Source organism: Lepisma saccharinum, chromosome 9 (assembly GCF_977018435.1).
Source record: "Lepisma saccharinum chromosome 9, izLepSacc3.1, whole genome shotgun sequence".
Classification (NCBI taxonomy): Eukaryota; Metazoa; Arthropoda; class Insecta; order Zygentoma; family Lepismatidae; genus Lepisma; species Lepisma saccharinum.
Window position 1 is genome coordinate 80194681 of NC_139237.1, and position 26410 is coordinate 80221090.

The 26410-nt window shown below is 36.0% G+C and overlaps 1 protein-coding gene across 1 annotated transcript; it reads left to right on the forward strand.

Moving 5' to 3' along the window:
• Window positions 1-6336: 6336 nt before the first annotated feature.
• Window positions 6337-25714, forward strand: LOC145992188 (uncharacterized). Its single transcript, XM_083128509.1, has 4 exons — window positions 6337-6456; window positions 8904-8960; window positions 12668-12763; window positions 14425-25714. Exons 2-4 carry the CDS (start codon window positions 8928-8930, stop codon window positions 14611-14613), a joined length of 318 nt encoding a protein of 105 aa, XP_082984635.1. The 5' UTR covers window positions 6337-6456; window positions 8904-8927; the 3' UTR covers window positions 14614-25714.
• The last annotated feature ends 696 nt before the right edge of the window (window positions 25715-26410 follow it).

Genomic DNA, 26410 nt, shown 5'->3' on the forward strand with positions numbered 1-26410 from the left:
ATCTTTGGAAATAATTTACTTACTTAAGAAATATGACTTACTGCTTTATCTCTTGACAAGATCACTGGGGGACAGCAAAACAATTTATTTTCATAATCTGACGATTTTTTTCCCTCAGACAAACCTTCCCAAAAGTTTATCATCCACATCGAGCGGGGATGAGTGATGATATGATGAAATTGATGAATAGACACTCACAAACATCCATGCCCAGGCCAGGATTCGAACCGCATGTAGCGCAATGTTCTAACCACTCCGCCACGGGGCAGGCTTTTACCCTTTCTTAAGGGACTCTAACTGTAAGGGGAGAATTTCAGGTTAGATGATTTTTTAGCTTATACTTTGAAGGGTGCAAAATGGCCATGCGTGCCTGTGCACCCAAAAATTTTAACTCATTCATTCATTCAAACCTTTCATTATGGGAATCTGACGTTCTCCGTCAAAACAAAACAATTCGATAATAAAATGTATACATATCGTTCCAGCACCAGCAGATATTATTTACAGACATGGACGTCCCAAAGTGGCGCAAGGGGGGCCACAGCCTCCCTAAAAAATGAAAGTCTATAAAAAATTACGTATTTCACACATAATTTCATTTCAGCCACAATGATATATGTTAATTACTGCATGAATATGATAACTTCAAATTGAAGCATTGTTTTTTTTAGGCGAGAACACTATTATGGGGGAAAATTTGCCTTGTTTGCCCCCCATGGAAAAAAATACCTTAGTTGCCCCTCCCTGGAAAAAAATCCTGCGGACGTCCATGTTTACAGTGTCTACATTAGAACCATTATAAATACGCAAGAGCTAATTAAGAGCATTTGCAGCTACATATGTTACTTTACCAACAGCTTTCCTATTGAACGATCGATAAGACGTCAACACGATCTACACGTAATAATGTCTGTCATCCAGTTCATAAAATTCACAACGTCACTGTCTTGTGTTGAAAGTAATTATATATTATGATTATTTTTTTGCAGAGAACAGCAAACACAGTTAACAATAATTATCCTATGGGTATTGATGAATTAATCAAGCATCGTGACACATATTGACGTAATTTGTATATGCATTTTTGTTATTTAACGTCCACTTTCTGCCATTTTTGTTAATCGAAACAACGAGGATGAGTAATGATATGATGAAATTGATGAAGGGTCATTCATAAAGGACAGCAATACCCATGTCGGGATTTGAACCAGGGAACTTTAGTGTCGAATTCAAAAGTCGACCTGATTTACCGCTTAATTTTTATATTTTTATATACCTCATCTAGATTGATTATATGTAATAGAAATAAGACACCATTGTGAGCATGCAAGAAAAACAAAAAACAGAAGTCCTTCCATTTTAATTTTTTTCCGGCAATTTCTACATTTTTCATAAGATCTCCATTTTTTTATTTTACCTACAATCGAACCTAAATTTCCCTGCACCAATGTCACTTCATGTAACAACAATGCCTCTCCCAAACGGCGCACTGAAGAAAGTAAAAAAAAAGTAAAGTGCTCCCCTGTGCTTCGCACCCCGCCACGAAGGCGTATAGAGGGTGTGGGATTAGGGCCCCACACTTTCTTGATCTCGGCCGAGCTGGGGTGATGTGATCAGGCGCACAGAAAGCAGGAAGAAACAAGCAGTGTTCTCCTGCCAACACTGTTTGCAACCGTAGAATTAACCCTGCTGGACCGTGCTTTTAAATAGCCACTCGGTTCGGTCCCCTTGCCCTCTCCGCGTGCAATCGGGGAGGAACCCCGGTCGTCAGAAGGGTGCGATGGAGAACGATCAGTGGCGTACATAAACTAGTCTTTTAGGGCCTCCCCGATGGTGCAGTGGTAGCGTCGTCGCCTTGTAATCAATGAGTCCTGGGTTTGATACCTGGTTCAGGGACATAGTGGTTCGGATCCCACTTTAAACTGAAGGTCCAGTCCCGATTAGCCTTACTGTGCATAGCGGACTTAAAACACCAACTCAATAAACTAGTCTTTACGTTCTTTAAATAATTTGCTTAATTTCTGGTTTAGAAGCTTTGTTTCAATAGTTAGCATAATATATAATGACCATATGTTGCCCATATGATAAAGCTAAATGCTTAAAATATAAGAACAAAGTTGGTTTACCGGCGGTAAACGCGCGGTAACATGGAGAATACGCTACGAAAGTCGACCACTTAACGCACTCGGCCATTGATCCGGTGTTGACATAATTTATTTTATTTTGCTACATCAGACCCACCTACAAAAACTTAAGCTGCTTCTAAAGTTGTATCCCCTTCCATTTTCACAGCATTATTCTATCCTCATTTCTCCTGCTCAGTAATAGCTCTGAACGGATTAATTGAGAAGGTAATATATCGTAACGCAACTTCCATGCTGCGTTTGGGATCGACCAAGAACCTCTAGATTGAATTGGTTGATGTAGTTATTTCTCATTCATCTCTCAGATGGTTATATTCGCTTGGCCTAAATGTGATAAATGCAAGAGGTTACATTTAAAGGAATGGCGATAGAAATTAACTTAGGTTAGATATGGGTTTTATACTCTCCATGACTGAACCGATATGGATTGGTTTAGAAAAGGATATTACTTGCCTTATAAATAGATGAAGATTGTTCCTACACTTGTCCTCTCAAATGTCACTTGTCTGACCTCCCTGTCAGACATCGATTCAATCACACACCATCGTCCAATAATCGTTCTCCACTTGGCTTCTCTCTCACAATCTGCAGACCTTACTCTCTCTCGTATTCTCGCCAACTGATCACACCTCCTGACAATTCCAACACTCATGCCACATATGCTTTCTAAGTCAATCACCCGACCTTTGCCTGATTACTTATTCAGCATTCCTTTCTCTGCTACCTGCTATGCTAAGACTTTATACTTCTTACCCAATACCTTGGGTACGATACGCTTCTCTACCCTCTAAAGAAAATCTTTTTTTTCACTTAAATATGAAAGATTTAAAGTTGTATTCCATATCGATCCTTTCTATGGAGAGATTTTTTTATTATAAAATATAGTCCCAAAATTATTGAATTAAAATACCATAACCGAAAATATGAAATTTGAGTAATATTGTTCTTGAAAAAGAAAAAGGAATGGAGAAAAATAACCAATAAATAAACAAAATAAATGAACAATACTTGTCAGCGTATGAAAGGTAAACACTGACATGCGAGTTTGTTATGCTGACTCATGCATGCAATGATTGTGAGTCTTACGTCACACACGTCACACACGTTGACGTTATGATTGTCCATGCCTAAAATATGTAAACACACACCTCGTGACACAATTATAAGGTCATTGTTCCATCAGTATTGACCTATTTAAAAGGTTTATGTCACAGTAACACACTAACGAGGTAGTATGTAATCAATCCTGTAAACACCGACATTGCACAACACTATTAACCCATCATGAATTGTAAATTTGTCAGACATATTAATACCCACACGAATTTTACTTTCTGTTTCACTGGTGCATATTTTTATCATACTAACAAGCTTCTTAGGTATTCCAAACTCTACTAATATATTATATAATTTATCTCTTTTGACCGAATCATATGCTTTTTTGAAATCAATGAATAGCTGATGGACATTTTGATTATATTCCCACTTTTTTTCAAGTGTCTGCCTGATGTGAAGAATTTGATCTGTAGTTGATCTGTTACGTTTAAATCCACATTGATAATCACCTATAATTTCATTAGCATATGCTGTTAGTCTTGTTAAAAGAATGTTAGACAATATTTTGTATGTTGTTGAGAGTAGAGAAATTCCACGGTAATTATTGCAGTTCATTTTATCACCTTTTTTAAACACAGGAACAATTATGGATTCTTTTCACTGTTGAGGGATTTCTTCTTTATTCCATATTAAACAAATTAATTTATGAATTTGACATATTAATGAATTTCCACCATATTTAATTCACTCAGCTGGTATTAAATCAATGCCAGGTGCTTTGTTATTCTTTAGCCTTTTAATAGCATCTTTAACTTCAGTCAAGTTAGGTTCTGGAACTACAGGTTCTGCTGTGTGTACTTCATTTACTTCTGATTTATCTCCTACATGGACATTTAAAAGGTCATTAAAGTAGTTCTTCCATCTATTTAGAATATCGCTTGGGTTAGCTAGAAAATCACCGTCTTTATCTTTTATCAAGTTTACTTTAGGATGCCTCCCCTTTCTAAACTCATTTACACCTTTATATAAATCTCTGATATTTTTATTTTTGCTGTTTGTTTCAATTTCGTTAATTTTGCTTTTCAAGTAATCTCTCTTTTTACTTCTAAACGTGCGGTTAACTTCTCGCTTTATTCTATTATAATTGTTTAGATTTGTATCATCAGAGTTATTTAACCACCTAAGTCTAGCCTGATTTCTTATTTCTATTAGATTATGACATTCATTATCAAACCATGGCTTACTTTTCCTCGGTTTCTGGTATCCTATACTTTCTTTAGCTGCTGATTCTATTGCATTACGTATGTGCTCCCAATTCTTATTTACGTCTGTTTCATTTATATTTTCTTCATCATTTAAATCCTGCAAAATATCAAATCTATTTGACAGTTTAATTTGGTAATCTTTCTTAATTCTTTCATCAGTAAACTTTCCTGTATCAAATTTTAGAACTTTTAGATTTTGTTGCTTATGATTTATCACTGAGAGTCTTTCTCTTAATTTAGCAATTACTAAATAATGGTCACTGGCACAGTCAGCACCTCTATGTGTACGAACGTCAATTATACTAGTATGCCTTCTCTTATCAATGAGAATATGATCTATCTGATTATGAGTTTTACCATCTGGAGAAGACCAGGTATATTTATGGATATCTTTATGTTTAAAAGTGGTACTTTTCACAATTAAATTCTTTGAGGTTGCAAAAGTAATCAATCTTATACCATTATCATTACTTAATTCATGAAGACTTTCTTTACCAATCGTGGGTTTAAATGTCTCTTCTTTGCCAATCTGTGCATTACAGTCACCTAACAGAATTTTCATATCATACTGAGAAAATTTATCAAAGACCTGTTCTAACTCTGTATAAAAATCATCTTTAGTATTATCATCTTTATCTTCCGTTGGTGCATGTATGTTTATTAAAATAATTTTACACCACCTACCCTGTAAAACTGCATATGATATCCTATCATTAATAAATTCTACTGTTTTAAGAGCCGAGATAATTCTATTATTTATGAAAAAGCCTGTTCCAAAATTATGATTTTCAGTACCACCATAGAAAAAAGTATAATTTTTAGTTTTACAATTCCTTTCTCCTGGCCACCTAACTTCCTGGACAGCTACTACATCTAATTTATACTTAACTATCTCATTAGCTGTACACTGAAATGCCCAAGGCCGGTAAAGGCTCAGAACATTCCAGGTGCCTAATTTAATATCCCTATTCCTAACGTAGATCTTATCCTTAGTCCAGGGACCTCCCAAAGTAGTCCCCACCCGGAGATCCGAACGGGGGACTATTTTGCCTCCGGAATATTTTACCTTGGGAACATCCATGGCCTTGTATTGCTGTTTCTTGACAGTGCAGAGTTGTCAGCTCTACGCCTAACCCCCAATATGAATGGAGGAACCCAAGACGAACACAAACACATTAGACAGTACGACTACTACACAAGACACACACAAACATATCACAACTATAACACAATATAAACATAAACACACCACAACTACTACACAATATAAACATAAACAAAGTACACACCAGAACTACTACACAAACAAATTAGACAGCACAACTACTACGCAAGACAAAAAGTAATTACTACATTATAACAAAGATACCTGATAACAGGTAAATGCTGATTGCTAAATTACAGGGACGATTCTTGAACCTTATGATTTGCCTTGTCATGTGACAGCTGCAGTTGATATTTTAACAAGAAATAAAAGGTTCTTTTATGCTACTTCAGCAATGGACCCAATTGAAAAATAATGTTATAATCAAGCAGCAGTATGAAACCTGAAGATTTGTATCTTGAAACCATAGATAACTAATAACATCTACAGTATACAATGAGAATAATAGATGGCATTACCAAATCAAATGCCTGGTGACTATAGTAATAGCATTAATTAAATCTGCGACTTTTTAAAATGACCATTATGTATTTCCAAACTGCTCGGGATCCCGTAAAGTACCCGAAGTCGGGATCGGGACGGGAAATTTCTTTCAAGATCTCGGTCCCATCTTTTCGGGATCCCGCACACCCCTAGTTAAAACTCGGATAAGCAATGGAGGAAGAAGCACGCGAATCTCTAATCCTTTCATGACGTCACAATTCTTTGGAAACTGTAAAGAATGGCTCTGCACAGAAAAACCAAAGCTTCACTAACACCAGCACCATTCCCAGCAGACGCAAACCGTGAAGTGACAGAAGTGGATTTCTTTTATGTAGTTTTTCATGTATGTTAATATTTTCAGATCTAAACACGAGAATTATATTATAACTGAACTTGATAGTTTTTATATACATTTCGTTCTAATTATTTTATAGTGTATTTGTTCTCTAATACCGGTAATGCAGGCGTCAATAATAGAAGAGGTGTCGAACACTGGATATTTACTTGGTTTCATAGTAAAATACAATATAAACAGTTCTTTAGTATAACATTAAACAAAGAAATATTTCCATGAAATCGGTATGTAGAAGTTGGAGGTTCTGTTTATGTGTTAGAAACATTATGAAAGTATTGGGAGACATAGGCGTGCGCAGACGTTCTGATTAGGGGGGCAAGAACCTTGATGAAAATTCAGTCGGGAAAGAAAAACATCATTTCATCTCACTGTTTTAGTTGCATTGCATTGATGGATATATGCAGTGACGGCATTATAGCATAATGAATAAATAAATTGTCTCTGAAATGTGCCGCGCTCCTTTTCCTCCAAGTTCATGCATTTAAGACCAAGCAAGAGTCTGAAACGCTTAGTAGTTCTCTCTCTGGTAATTTACAATCCATTACAGATAACATTAAAAGGTAACAGAATCTATATATATCGGAGAGACATTAAAATCGGATATTTTGTGTTTCGCATGGTTCGTACGTACCAATTGTGTATTGCAGAACATAGTTCAAGGTGCCGTTATGCTTTTTACACGAAAACAAACACAATTTTTCACATACAGTGTGATTTTTTTGATTCCTTTCTTCGCTTCTGGAACACAATATGGTGGGCACATTTTGACTCATGTTGTGGGTATGCAGTGTTTCCAACCTTCTTTACCGCAAAACAGCTACAATCGTGTTCGTCATGTGTGAAGATTTTACATTATGCACGTGTAGCTGACAGATAGCCCCACGAACCATTCACGGATAGCCCCACGAACCATTCGCATATAGCCCCACGAACCATTATGCATGGTAGCTGACGGATAGCTCCACGAACCATTCATGGATAGCCCCATGAACCATTTCCGATAAGGTTTGGTTAGGTTAGGCAAGCATAGTGAAAAAAAGTGGTTGGAAACACTGACAGGGGCTTACATCATCAAACGTATGCAGCATGCAGTTCACGTAGTGAAAGCAATGGCAATTGTATGTTGGTGAGATATTTCTGTTGAAAAATACATGATTTCCTGGTCAAATATGATGAAAGAAAATAACTCAACGGACGTTGGAAAACTTGGAGAAACTCATTTCCGTAAGTAGTCTCTTCTGTAAAAATGAAGAAATGTGTCTCCGATATAACGAACTGTTACCCATTAAAATAACTAGCGAAGCGAGCAAGAATTTTTTTAGATCCCAATTTCTGCAAACTAAACTTTAATATCACACAAAAAAAATTCATGGGGCACCATAGCATTCTCTTTTACCTTTTTTTTCATTTAGATAGTTCGACTGTAAGAGAAGAATAAATTGCGAGCGAAGCGAACAAGAAAATATTACGAAATATATATTTATTTGTACAAAATTTGATATCGAGGGGGACAATTCCCCTTTGTGCTCTTGGTGGTGTGGAAGAAATAAGGCAAGAAAGACGTGAAAATTAATTCCATCTTGAGTATTTTTGTCCTACTACTCTTAGATTCCAGTAGCCTTGCTTTCTTTTACCTTAATGTTTTCCCCCCTTGCCCCCCCTAGAATTGATTTCAGTGCAATGTTGGGGAGGGGCAATGCTCATTGCCCTCCTGTGGTTTCACCACTGCACCTCCTTCCACCGTAGTTGCTTTGAACTTTAAATCGGCTTGAAAATACTTTATTTTCGTTAACAGTATAATATTGTTTAATAACTGCGATAAGATTCCTCTACACTAAAGTTCTAGGTGAAAGTATAATAATGTAGGGACATGAACCTCTGGAAGGGGCAGCAAGGATGGCCACACCTCCCACTTAAAATCGAATGTCAATCTAAAAGTATAATATTTCACACGTATAATTCGATTTCAGTCAGAGTAATTTACATTAATGAGATAATTTCAAATTCAAGTGGTGTGAGGGCAACACTATTATTGGGGTAATATACCCCATTGAAAAATACCTTACTTGACCCTTCGTGGAAAAAAACTGTGGACGTCCATGATTGGGGGGGGGGGATCAAGTGCCTTCCCCCCACTTGCACATACCTATACTGGAAGGATGTTTTGTATATTTGGTGTTTACACTAGTGATTCTTGATGAATTGCTTGGACCTTTTAACATCCTGTACTTTTTAAATACATATGTATAGCTATGAATGTATAACAAAGTCCAATGCTTAAAACTCCAAGTAATTTACAATGATTCCATTACAATGTTTTTAAATAATATTTGTTCCCTGATGGCTGTGCATAAAGTATATTCAAAAAGTAATATTTAAGTGTGTTTATGTGAAATGATAAGTAGCCTATATCTAAGCTTATTTTTGTCTTTCAGAGGTGAAACAATATATAATACAGTATGGAGGATGCTGTAACCAAACTGGAAAAAACTGTAAGTACATAATCAAAATGTTTATTCAGAATTAATGGATATAGTAATATATTTAAAAATTCCTCTGGTGAGCTTAGTTATGTACTGAGCTTACCATAGTGTACATAAAATATATAAGAATCCAAATCTGTTCAAATAATAGCAGACAGAAAATATAAAATCAAAGGTAACACTTGCCATCATCTTGTAGATAGTGGTTCAGATTCCACTTAAAACTGCAGGTCCACTCCCGATTTGCCTATGTGAATGAAAATATAATATAATATAAAAATGAAATTTGGGACCGCACTGTGGAAATGATAGATTATAAGCATTTTAAGGGCTTAGTTCTGTGTGAAAATACCAAAATTCTCTGTGGACTTGCAGAAACAAAACTCAATAAGCCTTCTGAAGATACAAAAGTTGTTAGCCTGTGCATTTTCCCCATACAGTTTAGTGGAATTTTCGGTAACGGTACCAATTGTTTTTTTTTTTTCAAGTTCTCCTAGCAGAAAGACTACTTATCGTAGAATTTTAGAAATCATTGTCCGATGAAATTTGAACCTTCCTTAAAGTAATGAGCACTGATTGGATTCCAAAAAACAGTTATTTATATTGCATCTAAAGATATCAGTTTGGTGGTTACACGGAGATAGGTAATTAACTCTGATACACTTACTATTAATTTTTCCGCAAATTTTTTTTTCAGCGATCGATTTTGCTACTCGTATGATGCCTTCATTAGGCTTGAACTGATGAAGCCACCAGACGAGTGGCGAAATCGATCGCTGAAAAACTTTCATGGAAAAATTAATAGTAAGTTTATCAGTTAATTACAGTTATTTATGTCGAAAAAAAACTTTAAAGTTAATTTCCATTGACAAGTGATAGTTAGAATCATAGACTATTGGGAATGAATTTGTAGAAGTAAATCAAAACCTTAGTAGAATGCATTTAGGGACTTTATTTTAATGCTAAGAGAACCAAACCTAACTACCAAAGCATATATTGATCAAAATCTTAAATAGTCACTAAAACTTTGCAGTGTGTGATAACAGAAGTAAATCGAAATCGAACCATGTTAAAATGGCATTCTTAGCATGATGAAATCACAATAAAACATAAGAAACTTGGGCTGCATTGTGTGTGTCATGTATCAGTGAACAAATGAAACTTAAATAAAGAAGGACATGTCTTTCTTTTTGCAAAAAGACTGGGACATTATGATGTTCAATTTTTTAAAAATTAACATTATATGAATGCACGTGGCCGCGGTGGCTCAGTTGTTAACGTGTCTGGTTACCATGCTAAAGGTCCCGGGTTCGATCCTCGGCCGGTTCAAATCCGGGAACTTTTCTAACGTTGGAAGCGGCCCCGGTGCCAACCCAGCGTCGAATGACATGGGTACGTGGGGGAAACCCTGGAGGGTAAAGGCGGTCAGAGGCATGATGCTGATCACATCACCCCCACTCTCGACCGGATCAAGAAAGTGTGGGGCGTTATCCCCACACCCCCTATACGCCTACATGGCGTGTTGCTAAGCACAATGGAGCACTTTACCTTTTACATTTTTTTATTATATGAGTGCAGCACAAGGTCAGGGTCGGTCAGGCAAGCAGGTCATTGGCATGAGATTCCAACATTTTTGGTGCCAGACAATGGCTGTGTGTGCATCTCATATTTCCCATCAGCATGCTAAGTGAGTCAAGGTATTGTATTCAGTTTCAATGACTTGTCTTAATTTTCACCCTGTGTTCAACATTGTCCCCACTGATTTATTGTCACCTCTACTGAATTGATATACGACAGAAGATTGAAGTAGAGATGCACACTGAGAAAAGGTAAATAAGAACAGAGAAATATTAGAGAAGTTGATTAAGGTGCTCTGCTATTTAGCAAACCAAGAACTGCCATTCCCAAAGCATGAGGAATATGCATAAACTCTAAATGAAGGCAATTATGTAGAATTACTTGTTGCAAGTTCCAGGTTTGATCACCTATTAAAGGAACATTTATTTAAGTTTACAGTTTTCTGCAGTACTTTATCAGGCACTGAGAATGATTTTGGAGAAAATTTGAAATATTTGTTCACAGAAAAGATAGGAGGGGGGAGGCTTGCTTAACACTGTCTTTCTTTGCCAACACCCTAACATCAGGGTCAGGAAACATCATTCATACATATCCCAGCTTTTGCCAAGAAGAAAAGTCAAGTAAAGAGGTGTCTTGTTTGTTTCAAGAAGGTGAAAAAAAAGTGCAAGAATGTGGAATTTGTCTCCATCTTCCTGAATGTGTACAAATATTACTTTGAAATATTATGTGCCATAAGAATAACAATTTTCTATTAAAATACAAGATTTGATGCCTGTTTAGAAAGCAGTCATGTTTCTGTTAAGTGTTATATGAGGTGCCAAGTGGAAAATGTTTAATGGAGCTTTTAGACTGCAGTGACACATGACAGACAACATACCAGGGGGACACAGCAAGTACACATGTCACTTGCTACTTTCTTATTTCTGATTGATTTATTTGCTTATTTTACTTCGCTTTTGTGCAACTTTTGGCTAATTTGCTAAGATGGGGAAGAGTGATAACACGATGAAATTGATGAGTGGACACTCACAAACATCAATGCCCAAGCTGGGATTTGAACCCAGGACCCCTGGCGTCATATCGCGATGTGCTAACCACACTGCCACAGGGGCCGGCACTTGTTCGTTAGACTGAGTCATTTTCTTACTGTTAGTAGTATGCATTGTATTGCGTCAGTCTGTTGGTCCGTCATGTGCGGTGAATGCTTTCTTTAGACCAGAAGGCTCATGTACCTCGCTGCTTGTCACTTTGAAGTGTAAACCCTTGCCGTGTGTTGCTTCGGTCTGAAAGCTCTCTTAATCTCAGTCCAAGGGAACTCTCAGTGGTGAAAATTTCTAGGTGAATTGGTTAACATTTCATGTGATTTATACGTGGGTTGGAGATTTAATAGTGGAAACTATTTATTTACAAGTGATACGAAAGAGATACCTCTGTGAAACTTTTACAGCCCTTCGGTGTAGTCACCAGCATTGTGTACAACCTGTAGAAGTATACCTGTACCAGCTCCTGTTTTGTTGGTGTTTTGAATGGAACTGTCGTGCCTGAAGATTATTTGGAACAGTTCTGAAACTAATGCCACGAAGTGGTTCCTTCATCTTAGGAAACAAATCAATGTCACAGGGGCTTTAGTCCGGGGAGTATGGGGGATGTTAGAGCACCTGCCAGCCCCATCGAGCTAACAAATCATCCACAGATTGCGCTACATGCACCTAAGCATTGTCCAATGCAAGTTATGTTCCAAAAGTGAATATTAATACTACGCATTGACGGTCTAGCCGTGGAGTATGGTATGCATTAAGATAACACCATCACAGTCATACACGAGAATCACCATAATTTTCACATTAGTGGGGTTCTGACTACACAACTTTAGACCTCCATCCCCAACGATGCTCTATCCCTCTCGCCACTGCGCATGCACCTATTGTTGCAAGGAATGAACCCATTTACTGGGAGGTTAGGTATCAAACTAACGTGTAGTATAAGCGAGAAGCACTGGTTCTGTTTCAAGGTGTATATACAGCAGTGTTGCCACTATTAAATCTCCAACCCATGCACTTGCCATTTCGTGCATGTTTAGTGGAGGAAGTGTGCATGTTCATATATAATTTGTTTCTAATGTGTTTTTTCTTCTTCAGGTTAAAAAGGCAGATTCAGATTTGGATGAGATATCATGGAAAATAGATAGGTATGAGAAAGAAGTGCTGCAAACAGATCCAAATGAATTAACGGAGGTGAGCTGTTAATTTTTATAAGTATTTGTATTCACATAGTCTTTTTTTTTTTTTTTTTTTTTTTTTTTTTTTGCAGGATACTGAAAAATCAGTTTTATATGTGGGTGTATGATTTTTCTTTGTTATCACATTCATTGCTTGGTAATTCATGCACTATCTCTTTAACTAACTAATAAACCTTTCATGAACCAAACGACCCTCATGACATAGTGGTTAGTGCAACATGCTACAATGCCAGGGGTCCTCAGTTCAAATCATGGCATGATTGTTTTTGTGAGTCTCCCTTGATCAGTTTCATCACTCATCCTCATCTTTGTGATTAGCCAAAATGAGCAAAAAAGTGATGAAAAAGAAACAAATCAATCAATCAATGATTCATAATCATTAGTTTCTGAGATAATGACGCATGCTTTTCTTACATTCAAAATATTATATATATTTACTAAGAAGTTTAAATTGACAGGTATGGGTTCGATCCCCGGTCGGTTCAAATCCGGGAACTTTTCTAACGATGGAAGCGGCCCTGGTGCCCACCCAGCGTCGAATAACATGGGTACCTGGGGGAAACCCTGGGGGGTAAAGGCAGTCAGGGGCGTGATGCTAATCACATCACCCCCACTCAAGACCGATCAAGAAAGTGTAGGGTGTTAACCCCCACACCCCCTATACGCCTTCATGGCGTGGTGCTATGCACAGGGAAGCACTTTACCTTTTTTTTTGTAAGTGTTTGTATAAGAGTGAAGCATATACCAGCCAGTATTTTAATAAAATTTCCTGCCATGAATTCCTGGCATTATTCAGTCAAAAAGTACCTTTGGTGCAAAGAAAATTGGGTTAAAACTTATTATCATTACCAAAAGTTCACGGCCTTATAGCAATCTGTAAATTTTATTTAGACTAATTCAAATTATATACTAAAAACTGGTTTGGCATCTAAGGCTAGTTAAGGCCATTTGTTAACAGTATGCAAAGCTGTTAGTCATCTGCTTATTTTATATTGGATCTCTGCACTCCCTGTAATCAATATAGCACCTGACCTCAGATTGCTAGATGCTAATCTTGTCATTATGTTGTGCATTATATGAATGCATTGCATGTACTACAAGGCATAATGAATACTTTCTGCATCATTTTTGCAGAACACTTTTCCTGCCCGTATCTTTCCAGGAAATGGACTAGAGTTTAAAATTCTTTATTTGAAGGTGATCACTATTAAAAATTGTTGACTTTACACATGCCTTCTATTTGTGTTCTTTTCCAATAAAATATTATTCCCGATCAAAATGTGTACATGGGTGGGTTAGGCATGTTGGGTTACTTTGTCTTAATACTTCCCTGTTCTCGTCAATTCCAGTAAGTTAGGCAGATTCTGTGTAGTTGCCATAGCATTTGTGCCAGTAATTTATATGTTCCGCTCCCAAATTTTTCCAACAAACCTCCTCCTCTACCTCCATGGATAAACCATGGCATAGCAAGATCGGGCTGAACCCCCCCCCCCCTTTTCATTGAAATAAAAAAAATGTTTCGTACCAGGTGTCCATAATAAAAGTTGCCCTATTCAGAGTCCAGATTTGGGAAGAGTGTAAACATTATTTTGGTACACACTGTAGATAATTTTTCCCATCGGTATGTACATATATATCTCTATTGTACTTTTGTAGGTATCGGTTCTTAGTCTGCTTACAAACGTAACGCAAGTGAGGGAAGACTACGAGAATCTAAGGAAAGAAATTTTGGAAGTACAGGAACTGCAGCATCAGCTTACGCAGGCCCTAAAGATGCAGATGCAACAGGTTTACGAAGGCTACGAAGCGCTGAAGGAAAAAGTAGGATGCAGCCGCATTGGATAGATAGGTACATTTACAAGTTTATGTCTGTTCCTTTCTGTTTTTGAGTAACTTGTTGTTTGTGACACAGTGTTTGAGCCACTTAGTGTAATTCGTAAGTTGGTCTATAGGCGCTGTTTCATGTGCTCAATTAATGTTGACTAGCATTTTTGTGCGATTTCTGCTCATTGTTTATTTCCAATGATGCATTTGATGCTGTGAAATTTATCCTTTTATGGTGTTTCTGAAAAATGTTTTTAACGATATTATACAAAGAAATTTGTAATTAAACATTTAATGTTTGTTATAAATTAACAGAAAAAAAATGAAAATTTTTCACCTAACAATTTTGGTAGGTTTTTTACACTTTGAATTTCACATAGGTTTCATTTTATAGCACTTTTTCTACTATATTCTAAAAAAAGAAACATTAGAATTTAACCAAATAATACCTCAGACCTTGATAATGCACATAAACTTTTTTATATGTTGCGTAGATTATGCTGCTGCTGTTTAATAATTGATGTGCTGCTGGTTGCTATCTGTGTCTTTAATGTTGGTTTCTAAGTGTGTGCATTAACTTAATACAGTCAGCAATAATTTAAATATTACTTCTAGTAAATTGTGCACAAATAATGCATATTGTAAGTCTTTTTTAGTGCATCCTTTCCTCAGATTGAAGTGTTGTGTGCCAGAATTATGACATATGCTGTAAGATTATATTTGTAAGTATTTCACAATGTATGAAATTACGAATTCATGCTCCTGATTAAGGTACTAACTTAGAAAAATGAAACGACAGATACGCTCTGTTGTAGGATATGAAAATAACAACTCTGGATAACTGTGTACATTTATGTTTTGTACTAATTATCTTCACATATATCTGAAAGAATCAAACATGACTGAAGTCTGAAACTAGTCGATTTTAAGAAGAACATATTAGGTAGCATTTGTGATGCAGTAACATCATTGTTTGTATTCACTCCATTGCTCAAGTTTTCTTGAATGAACTTTTGTATTTTGTAGCATAACAGTTTGTAAGCATTTTTTTTAAAAAAAAATTATCCTGTCTGTTTTTTTCATTATGATAGATCATTAAGAGCCTTTTTCATCATTGAGCACAATTAGATGGTTAACATTTATCCTAGGATAAGCACAGTTGCATGAAATAATTGGCAATAGGCACATACCATCATATTGTATGTGACACACAGAGTTGAAGAGTGTTAACGAGCAGAGAATCATTCACAAGACTACATATGCATGCAATGCATGTATTTTAATGATCTTTTGATTCGTTAAAGTGTGCCAACTTTGACATAGGTATATAATGATAGTCTGGTTAAAATGCTAATAATTTTACTTCATTAATATTATAAGTATATTTGTAATTTCAAACATTAAGTATTTAATGTCAATTGTCATATATTTTATGTTGTTTGCAATATACTTATTGACTTTCTTTGAATATAGTGGACCAAACAAGGTTTGGCACTATTTACAAGTGTTTCATGTAGTCTCTAAATTCAGTTTATGATTGATTTTTTAGTTTTAGTGTGAACATTTGGAAAGTTTATAATGTGAAACTGTGGTTTTCTGAATTATTTTCCTGAGAACAGTTTGCATAATAATGAATATTGGAGAGGCATAAATTATATTTTATTGAAGCTTTAATGCCAGTAAACATGAATGATATCCAAGGTCACACTTCATGGGTATGGATATTGTGGAAGAGGGCATAAAATGTGTGCCGAAGTCTGCTATGAAGTTCTGACTATTGTTGGATCATTGTTAACTTTTCTTGTTTCGAAAAGTTTGTTACATACCTGTTGGTGGCGTATTAATTCATTTCTTTTGGGGCAAAGGAAGCTAAGTTTTCTTTATAGCAGTACCAGTTAGTATGTGTTTAGAGTTCACACAAGATTGTTACACCTTAGAATAGTCACAAGATAAAACTTCAATTATCAAGAGACAGTACACAATGCAAGTTGTTGGAATTTCAGTGTGTTTTTCAATAAATTGTTAACAATGACAATTTCCTTCTGACTGACAACCTTTATGAGTCGAGCAGGATAGTTCATTTTCTCAAAGTATGCTACTGAAATTGGAGTGTGTTTACTGTTTGTTTTGTAGTGCGGGGAGTACATGTTTGTAGAGCATTGTACTACAGGTACTATTTCCAAATGTAATTTTTTGTTATGACCCTAAGTTCATGTGGCCTAATTGTCCTCAAACGGGGTAGCATGTGATGCTTATATGCTGTGTTCAGTTCTGTATTCTGCATATATATATATATTTTCATTTCAACAAAGAAAAATGACATGGAAAATCTTTTAATTTCCAAGGATAAATAAGACATGTTGACTGAGGTGAAGCCAGCCTCCATGTTAACACACCTCACTATGACACTAGGAGTTCTGGGTTCGAATCCTGACCTGGGTATCTAGGTGAAGCCAGCCTCCATGGTTAGCATTCCATGTTACAACGCTAGGAGTCCTGGGTTCGAATCCTGACCTGAGCATCATTGTTTTTTGTGAGTGTCCTTTCATCAATTTCATAATGTCATCACTCATCCTCATCTGTATTGTTTCCATGGAATCTCACCAATGATTTATATAAGTTGATATGTATATACATATCAACAAAATTGCTATGGAAAACAAGTGTTTTCGGTACAGCTAATGTACTCTGTGATTCCCATGCAAAATGGTTATTCAGAAATTGAAAATGGGCATTTTAATGACGATAGGATAGGTTAATGGTGTAGAGATTTAACTATAATACCTTGCCCCTTTCTCTGCACAGTTGTACTTGTTAACCAATGCACAGGCTTTTAAAAACACATTCTAACGTGTCACTTATTTTTTTTTAATTTTTTTTTGTGAAAATACCTGTTTTGTAACTTGAATCACGGTTGAATCTTTACATTATTTTGAGGATGTTATTTCATACAATTTTTAAGTTTTGTTTTTGTTATTATTTGAAGGGCTCGGATGTAAAACAATGTAAGTGACATTTTGGTAATTTCCGAGTTCATTAAGAGAAAGGTTATTAGAAGCTATACTGTAGATAAATTGTTTTCGTGTTGTGTTTACCAATTTCAGAAGGCTTCACTTATTCCAATGCAAATTGTATGACATGGCATTTTCACTCGAAAATTACTTTGTAACTCAAAATGCCACTTACCTTCATTTATTATATTACAATTCTGTGACATTCCTCTTGAGTATATATCACTATCATTTGCTTAGCATCTGCATCTAGCTTAATACTATGCAAGAAATTTAAAGTAAATACATGTGTTTACTTGAATATGCCGAAATGTGTTTGTGGTACCAAGAGACCACCTTCCCCAGTCTTCCCATTTACACTGAAGTTTTTATGATCTGCCTAAAGCAATATATCCTCTTCGTTTGGGGCTTAGAAAAGTTTAGAAAAAAAATCCTATCATGCAATGGAACCATTACCTTCCACTGCTTAAGTGTTAAAAAGAAAATAAACCAGAATGCAGATGTAAAAAAAAAGGTAAAGTGCTCCCCTGTGCTTAGCACCATGCCATGAAGGCATATAGGGGGTGTGGGGGTAACGCCCCACACTTTCTTGATCCAGTTGTGAGTGGGGGTGATGTGATCAGCATCACGCCCCTGACCACCTTTACCCCCCAGTGTTTTACCCAGGTGCCCATGTCATTCGATACTGGGTGGGCACCGGGGCTGCTTCCAACGTTAGAAAAGTTCCTGGATTTGAAGCGGCTGGGGATCGAACATGGTACCTTTAGCATGGTAGTCAGGCACGTTACCGACTGAGCCACCGCGGCAACTTGCAGATGTGGAAACAAATATCCATAACACGAAGCTTTGCATTCTGGTTGCTTTAAAAGGGCTACAATGCGTTCTGATGTGTGCAAGAATGTCTTCAAAATTCACATTGTGGCTGTTATACATTGTGAAAACACCACAATGCATCACGGTCTTGGCCCTTTACAGTCAAGATGCAACATGAGACAATTTTTCAATGTGTTGAATGGTTATTTAGGATTACATTAGGTTACATTGGACCATTGTAGCAGAATTTGGCAACACAACTTCATGGCTATCCTGAATTAATCTAATCTGATATAACCTATATTTACCTAGCATATTGAAACCCACACAAGCATAAACTAACATTATGACAGGTGGAAACTTGTCTCACATTGTGCTCTGGGCATATAGGAAAATGATGCCAACTCATTTTAATATTTCCATAATGCTTACATGCATTGTGGTCATTTTGTACAGCAGCTACAACATGAATTTCACTTAACCCTTAAACAGAAACATAGGTCTTTACTTCATAATTAGAAACATCTGGTCTGAGAGACCTTATTTTTTAATATTTGTTATTAAATATTTTAGTTTTTTTTAGACAATAAAAGGGCAAAATTATGATTAATAACTCAAATTTATTGAAAACTAAAATTACATGGAAACAAAACTAAGAAAATATATTATGTAAATCACTTCCAACTTTTACTCATTTCATATTGCACATGTGATACTTACTTCATAATTAGAAACATACGGTTTGAGAGACCTTATTTTTTAATATTTGTTATTACATTTTTTTAAAAGTTTTTTAGACAATAAAAGAGCAAAAATCATGATTAATAACTCAAACTTATTGAAAACTAAAATTACATGGGAACATAACTAAGAAAATGTATTATTTAAATCACTTCCAACCTTGGCATTGAATACGTAATGCGAAACACCCGGTCTGTTAGACCTACACGTTTTCAAACAACAATAAGTATCTCGTAACAAACAGTTACAAACTGAGTAGTAACATATGCAGAGTGTACGCAAGTGGTTGATAATAAGGTACTGTGGAGGGGGGAGAGACAGCTCAATCAGTGTTGCCACACTGTAAAACACTAAAGGTCTCAGAGACCGATGTTTCTGTTTATGGGTTAATGACAAATTTATATATGCCAGAACATGGTATGGCTTGTTTAAAAGCAGGCAGAATGTGAAGTTCCATATTGTGTCTCTTTCTGTAAAACTGCAATTACACTGTAGTTGTTCTCTTTCTTTCTGCAGAGTGGTTAGCACAGCATTCTACAATGCTAGAGGTCCGAGGTTCGTATCCTGGCATGGGTGTTCTTTGTGAGCATCCCTTCATCAATTTCATCATATCAGCAATCATCCTCAGCTTCGCAATTATCCAAAAGTGTCAGAATAGCGAAGTAAAACAAACCAAATTAATCAATCTTTTTCTTTCTCTTGTTTAGCTTGTTGAATGTAAACATATATACTGAACTACACTCTATCCAGGGAATCTCTGGATTAAGCCAACGAAAACATGTCTCTGCACACGTAGTGACTCAAGAGGGCTCATCCAATGAGCTTGTGAGTGGGGAAGTGAGTGTGGCTACCAGTCATTTATAGAAGTGTGCACATTTTCACTCCACAAACTCGCGGTTTTCCCTTCCCTACCGATATGCACAGCCTTGCTCCACAGATTCCTGAGACAGAGTATAGCCAATTGTGTGGTTACAAATTCTTGGAATTACTAGTTTTACGAGCATATAAGACACATGTATACAAGAGAACATGCATGGTATATTCAAGTAAATATGTAGTTTTGGAAATCCTCTCTTTTTGCTGGCTTTGAAAAATGAAAGGCTGTATAATACTAACATACACACAACATGTGCTTACGTATCTGTGTACCTGTTTATTTCATTCGATCAAATTAAGTGACCACTATTTCCATCCACATCGGAACTTGTAGCCACTTCGTAAGCTTCCAGTCTGTACTGTTATGACGATGGCCACTAGGTGCGCTGATGTTGCTGTTACTACTAGAAGTTCCAAAGATGGTGTCAAGTCCTTTAACATGAAAGTAAAGGCTGTAGTTAAAGTAATGATTTCATGATGTCATGTGGTAGATGGAGTTCAAGTATTTCCATATTGCTGTATTTATTGATTATCTGATTAATTTCGAAAGACCACTGCCTTCATCAACACAGCGTGTGGTGTTTGTTGGACCATCAACAAAAACAGCAACGTGGAAATACATACTTTACCTGTACGGTAAAACATTGACGTTTGTTTTACTTCTCTCACCTATTTCATAAGATCATAAGCCACTCTTCTTGTTGCAATTAACTGTGAGGTAGATAAACTATATGAAATTACTTAAACAATAATGTATCTTTTGTAATACATTTGTTACAGTCATGTGGTAGTGAAAAAAACTGTCAGATCTGGAGCATGTACAGTATTTTTTTTTTTGTACATTTTGTATGTAGGTTGTATCTATCAATGGACATTTCCACTAGAATAAGAATTGAGCCCATTCATTTTACTGATATGAATGAGCGTAACATCTTGGTGATATTTACTTTTGTTCTTGGGAAGTATTTCTGATATTCATATTCTAGCTACATTACTGAAATAGAATTAATCTCGGATTACTGACCAGCAGTAGTCTAGCTTGATCTACGTTAATAAGCTGAGATGAAGAAAAAACAATGTTTCAAAAGTTATTATTTAAAATAATCATATCTTGTTGCTTGCAGTACAATTTCCATACCATTTCATGTAGATGCATTAAGTTCCAGGAGAGAAAGTGTTGATTTTTAAACAATGTTTAAAGAAAAACTGGAAATGTCAATTGACATTTTGATTTGCATGATTGAATGCAAGCGTAGTGAAGAATTTCATATTTATATATATGCATATATATACCATTGAATTAAATGGTTGGTAGGTGCCATTTCTAACTTTGAATTCCAAAGTGTAAACATACATATTTATGATGGAAAGCAGGATGGTGTTGTTTGGTGATAAGAAAGAGTCCTGAGGTTTAGTGCTTAGCTCATAACAAGGGCTCTGAATTTCATACAATTCATTGTAAATCACCTATTCCCATCAAAATGTACTAGAAGTAGTGCAGCATTGAATAGTCAAACTACGGAGATTATAGAAACTCGAGTAGCTAGATGAAATAGTTTTGTAGCACATTTGAAACGTTTGTGGAGATCAGTGGGGATTTGAACCTAGGTTCTTGATATTCCATTCCAGCTACAAAGTCAGCTTCTGGCTACACCGAAGTTCCCACAACTTGAATCTTTGTTTTAACTTAATTAAACACTAATAATTGTCGGTATTTCTCATTTTGATTGTCGTCAGGTTTAACAACACACAGGAATTTTGTGAGTGCATGATATGACACTTCTGCAGTTTCTTGGTCTATTGTGTACCTAATTCTGACATATCTGTATTTTCCTTTAGAAATTTTTGTGGGAAATAGGGAAGAACCGTATTTATCAACTAGATATCTACTGCATGTGATCCATATTTTATAAACAAACGAATCAAAAATACATGTCAATTGTATGGTAGAGGTGTTTCACATTGAAGGGGTATTGTTGATAAAACGTAGTTACTAACACAACTGGAAAGTAATTATCACTATTGTAATAGGCTCATCTATGTAATATTATATAACAATATTGTATTCAGATAGTGATTGAATATATAAGAAAATGAAAAACGAAATAGTGGCAATTATCAGAATGTAAAGACAGTGTGGTATTAATAAGGAGATGGCCAGAGTGTAAATTTATTATTCCCTTGTAACAAAATGTATGTAACTTCCATTGAGGTTATTTGAATGATTGTGAAAGTCATTATAAAGTAAGTCTGCCTCACATTATCTGTACAGAATTGCCCAAAGCGTGTTTATTTTGATCTTCTTTCTGTAAGTATGAGAACAATTATATTGCAGTAGAATATGCACCGTGTGTCTATTTCGCAAAAATTCTCTACAAGGTGTGGGGCATTACCCCCACACCCCCTATATGCCTTCATGGCGTAGTGCTATGCACAGGGGAGCACTTTACCTTTTTTTTCTCTACAAAATTTAATAATCTGTGAAAGCTTGGCCAATATTGCTAGTGTCGTAAACTGTTTCTTGTGAACTTAACGTGATGATCAGTGGTAAGCCTAAAGATAGTTGATGCTGGTTATAATTTCCTACATTGTCCGGCAAACATGATCAGACAGTAACATGGCACTAAGTGCTTTGTCAGAAATATTCTTAGACTGTGTCTACTTCAGTGGCTGCAAAAGTGAGCTTTTTCAACCGAACTTCATGGTTGAATTCTATCTGTTAAGCATTTTGCCTGCAACACTTTTTACTTTAGTTTATTTTAATGGGTTCTTAACACTGTCATTGTTATTAAAATTTCATTTTCACTATGGTTTTAAGCAGGGGCAGCTCCAGGGGGCACGAGGGGGTGCTTGCGCACCCCTTAATTTTCTTCCACACCTCCTTCATCACCCCCTACATTCAACTGTCATGTCGTCATATTGACCGCCGAATGTTGGATACTGAAGTAAGACCGTTATTATCGTATGCAACAGACAAGCACTTTTGAGAAAGTGCATATATATATATATGCTTTTCTGTACTGGCGGCAGCCTCTATGAAGATCAACAGCAGTTTTTTTCCTCTCGTCAGCATTGTTGTTATGAATTTTCTCTTCTTTTTGTTTCTTCAAGTGGTATGTTTGTGGTTTTCGATAATTGCTTATAACTTAATGTGAGTTATGTTTTTTTTCCCCATGTTCTTTATTGCATTGTTGATAAACGGTTTATTTTCCGCTTACTTGCTCTTCCTCACACTGGAGCAAGAATTTCAGCTGATTTCAATTTCATTTCAATCAGTAATTTATGTTAATCAGTGGCGGCTATTAGGGTAGCACTTTTTGCTATTTTTGCTCCCGCACTATACTAAACTTTATCTACCAAGGGAAAGTAAACTGTCCTCGCCCCCCCCCCCTCCCAGTTTTGAAACGTTGCATGCGTGTCTAATGTTTTTCTTATTTTCAACATCACACCCCTAAATTTTTTTCTGCACCCCCCCAGCAACATAGATGATTAATCCTGGGGCTGGTTTTAAGAATATTATGTTCATAAATATTAGTAGCAAGAGCTAAAGAGACGATGGTTTGCAAATGCAGTTAGTAATAATTTATAATGGCTTTCACAACATATTGCACCACTGTAGAAAAGAATGAACTGGATAGTGTCTATATATGACAGATCTTGTTATGGAAGTTGTTTATCGTGTCTTAAGGAAATAATATTCAATATTCCTTAATATAATTCTTTATTTATTATAAACTGATAAGTTTTGCTTATGTGATGTTACCACCATCCAACTAAAATATTGTTGGTGTGCACTATTTTGCCAAGACCCACTGGTTGCACTGCCATATTTAGAAGTCTAGATGGTCTGCAACCATTCTTTTAGTTGTTGTAGTCTTCATATATGATGCACTGGTCTATTATCACACTTAATTCACAAGAAAGTGCATTATGACATGTTCATCTTTGGATACAGTTACCTGCATATGTTAAAGGGTATTGAAGAGATATTTTCCTCTTGTACTTTCTTCATCTTATTCTTTGTCTTCAACACTTTCAAATTTCCAGACATGAACAAGAAGATCTTTTTTAGTAACTGTCCTTCTTGATAAAGTTATATATAAAACTGAAGACCATTGTCACTCACCATGTCAGAAAGTGTAATATGTATTATTCTATAATGCACAAACTCCCAACATAGAAGCACTTCAGTTGTTAAAATTGCAAGTGATGTGATGAAATACTATGCAAATATTGAAATTTTATGAGTTTCGTTATCTTTTGTGACATTGAAGATCATCATCTTTTCAATTCCAAGTTTTAAAATGCTGTTTCTGACATAATTTCTTAGCTTAAAATTAAATTAAACATGTAATTTAATATAATAACCACATCAATCATCGAATTTTCCATGCATTTAAATGGGAGAACAGTGGCCTGTCTCAACTATGCTGCTGCCATCTGCAATTAGATTTGCCTGACCAGCTCCATTAATCACATAAACGAATGTTGCATTGTAATGAAAGGGCCCTGGGTTCGATTCCAGGTGGAAACACGTTGCACAGTTCGCCAACACCAATAGAAAACTGTAGGTCCAGTCCCAGTTAGCCTATCTGCTTAATTGAATGTCAGAGTCGCTCTGACAGCATAGCGGTTAAAGCTTGTATTTTGTAATCAAAGGTTCCATGGTCGAGTTTTAGTCCGCTTTACGCACATAAAGGCTTATCGGGACTGGACCTACAGCGTATATATAGTGGGATCCGACCACTATGTACCCCTCCTAGGGTCCCTGGTTACAAGGTGACGATGTTACAACTATCTCATTGGGGAGGCCGCAGTTCCTAGGTTTGATTCCCACCACTTCGAAGTTTAGGTGCAGTCCCGATAACAAAAATTTTCACTTGTGTTAATGTGAATATCTTTATATGCCTAAGTGAACTGTTCCCTCAGCACTTGTTTTCTGCCGTAATGACTATAAAAGAGCATGCCTTAGAAGCCATGAATCATTTATTGAATTACATATTGTTAAAAAAAAAAGACTTTAAATCATTTTTGTTGTATCATATTTTGACTGTGTCATTTTATGTGCTTTTGTTCCTTGCCGACGGAATGTAAATCACAAAAATGAAAATACATCTTCCCAAGTTGTCATATCTGCAAGTGCATTTATTCAGTTCATTTTTTTTTTGAATGACTGTTACTGTATTTTTGTTTACTCTGTGTTATGTTTTCTAACAATGGTACAGTAGCATTTTGTATGCATACTTTTTTTGAAGTCAGTGCATTAATGCAGTATTTTGAAATATGTGACGAGTGACTACAGATGTAATAAAAATCCTTCTTAATCTTCCACTTTTACAAGACTGAGGTGCATATACAATCAATACCTAATTAGGCTCTAAATTAATATGATCAGTATAAAAGGTATGGTCGGCTTTGTCAGCAAATAAGACTGATGTTTTTATTGTGAAGGTTTTGCAATAATACTACTACTAATAATAAGACAGTATTTCTTCCTTAAACTCTTCCAATTTGTGGTGAACTTGACCACATTTTTAAAGCATTTACATAATGTTAATGTAATTGTTGTTTTGGTGGAGTATTACAGGGCATATCTTATCTCTGGTGTATAAGCTGTTTATATTTGTCAGCCTTTCTACAGTCATGTATGTTGTTATGTTAATAAAGCAAACCATGTTGTAAGAGTGATTTTGGTCTTTTAATTTTTTATCAGGCTTTGTGTATGTGAAAGTTTTGAATGTATTTTTCTGCAGTGGTAACATATGCACTTTACCTCATAAGCTTTTCCCAGATGCAAGCAGTAGCAGTATCGGGGGAAAACCTGATGGGTGGCAGAGGGTGGGAGATATTTTCCAGGAGAGGCAGTTCTAAGTTACAAGTACAACTGATTGCAAAGATAATAGCATGCAAATTGCACATTTGCTTCACTTTTCTACCATTATCACTTAGTGATAATGTAACAACATTTTTTGTCGAAGCAGTTTGACCAACATTGGACACAAATTCTGTATAAAGATGGGAATTGCTGCAGTATTAAGTGAGGTGAGTTACATCACCATTTTAGTTCACTCGTGTTTGATCTCAGTATGAGGATCGTGATTTGAAACATAAACTCCGTACCAGCTAACTGTAGACCAGATGAACGAGAACAAGTCTCTGCGTAAGTAGTGATGCGAGACAGCTCCACCAATGAACAGTGAAAGAAACGGGATTGTGTAATGGGCTACGGGAGTTACCCAATTTCTTGTAAGTGTTGCAAACTTTTGAAAAGGATAATACGGAACGCACATGGCAAACGGGCCGTATTTTTATATCCAGGTCTGTACGATTGGTTTAAGAATTTCTTACAGAAATATTAGGGGTAAAACTCAGAGCAA

Excerpts from the sequence above, each read along its gene's own strand:
- LOC145992188 (XM_083128509.1), top strand. The coding sequence starts at position 8,928 with ATGGAGGATGCTGTAACCAAACTGGAAAAAACT. Across the intron at positions 8,961-12,667 it reads TAACCAAACTGGAAAAAACT|GTTAAAAAGGCAGATTCAGA; the intron begins GTAAGTACATAA and ends TTTCTTCTTCAG. Across the intron at positions 12,764-14,424 it reads ATCCAAATGAATTAACGGAG|GTATCGGTTCTTAGTCTGCT; the intron begins GTGAGCTGTTAA and ends GTACTTTTGTAG.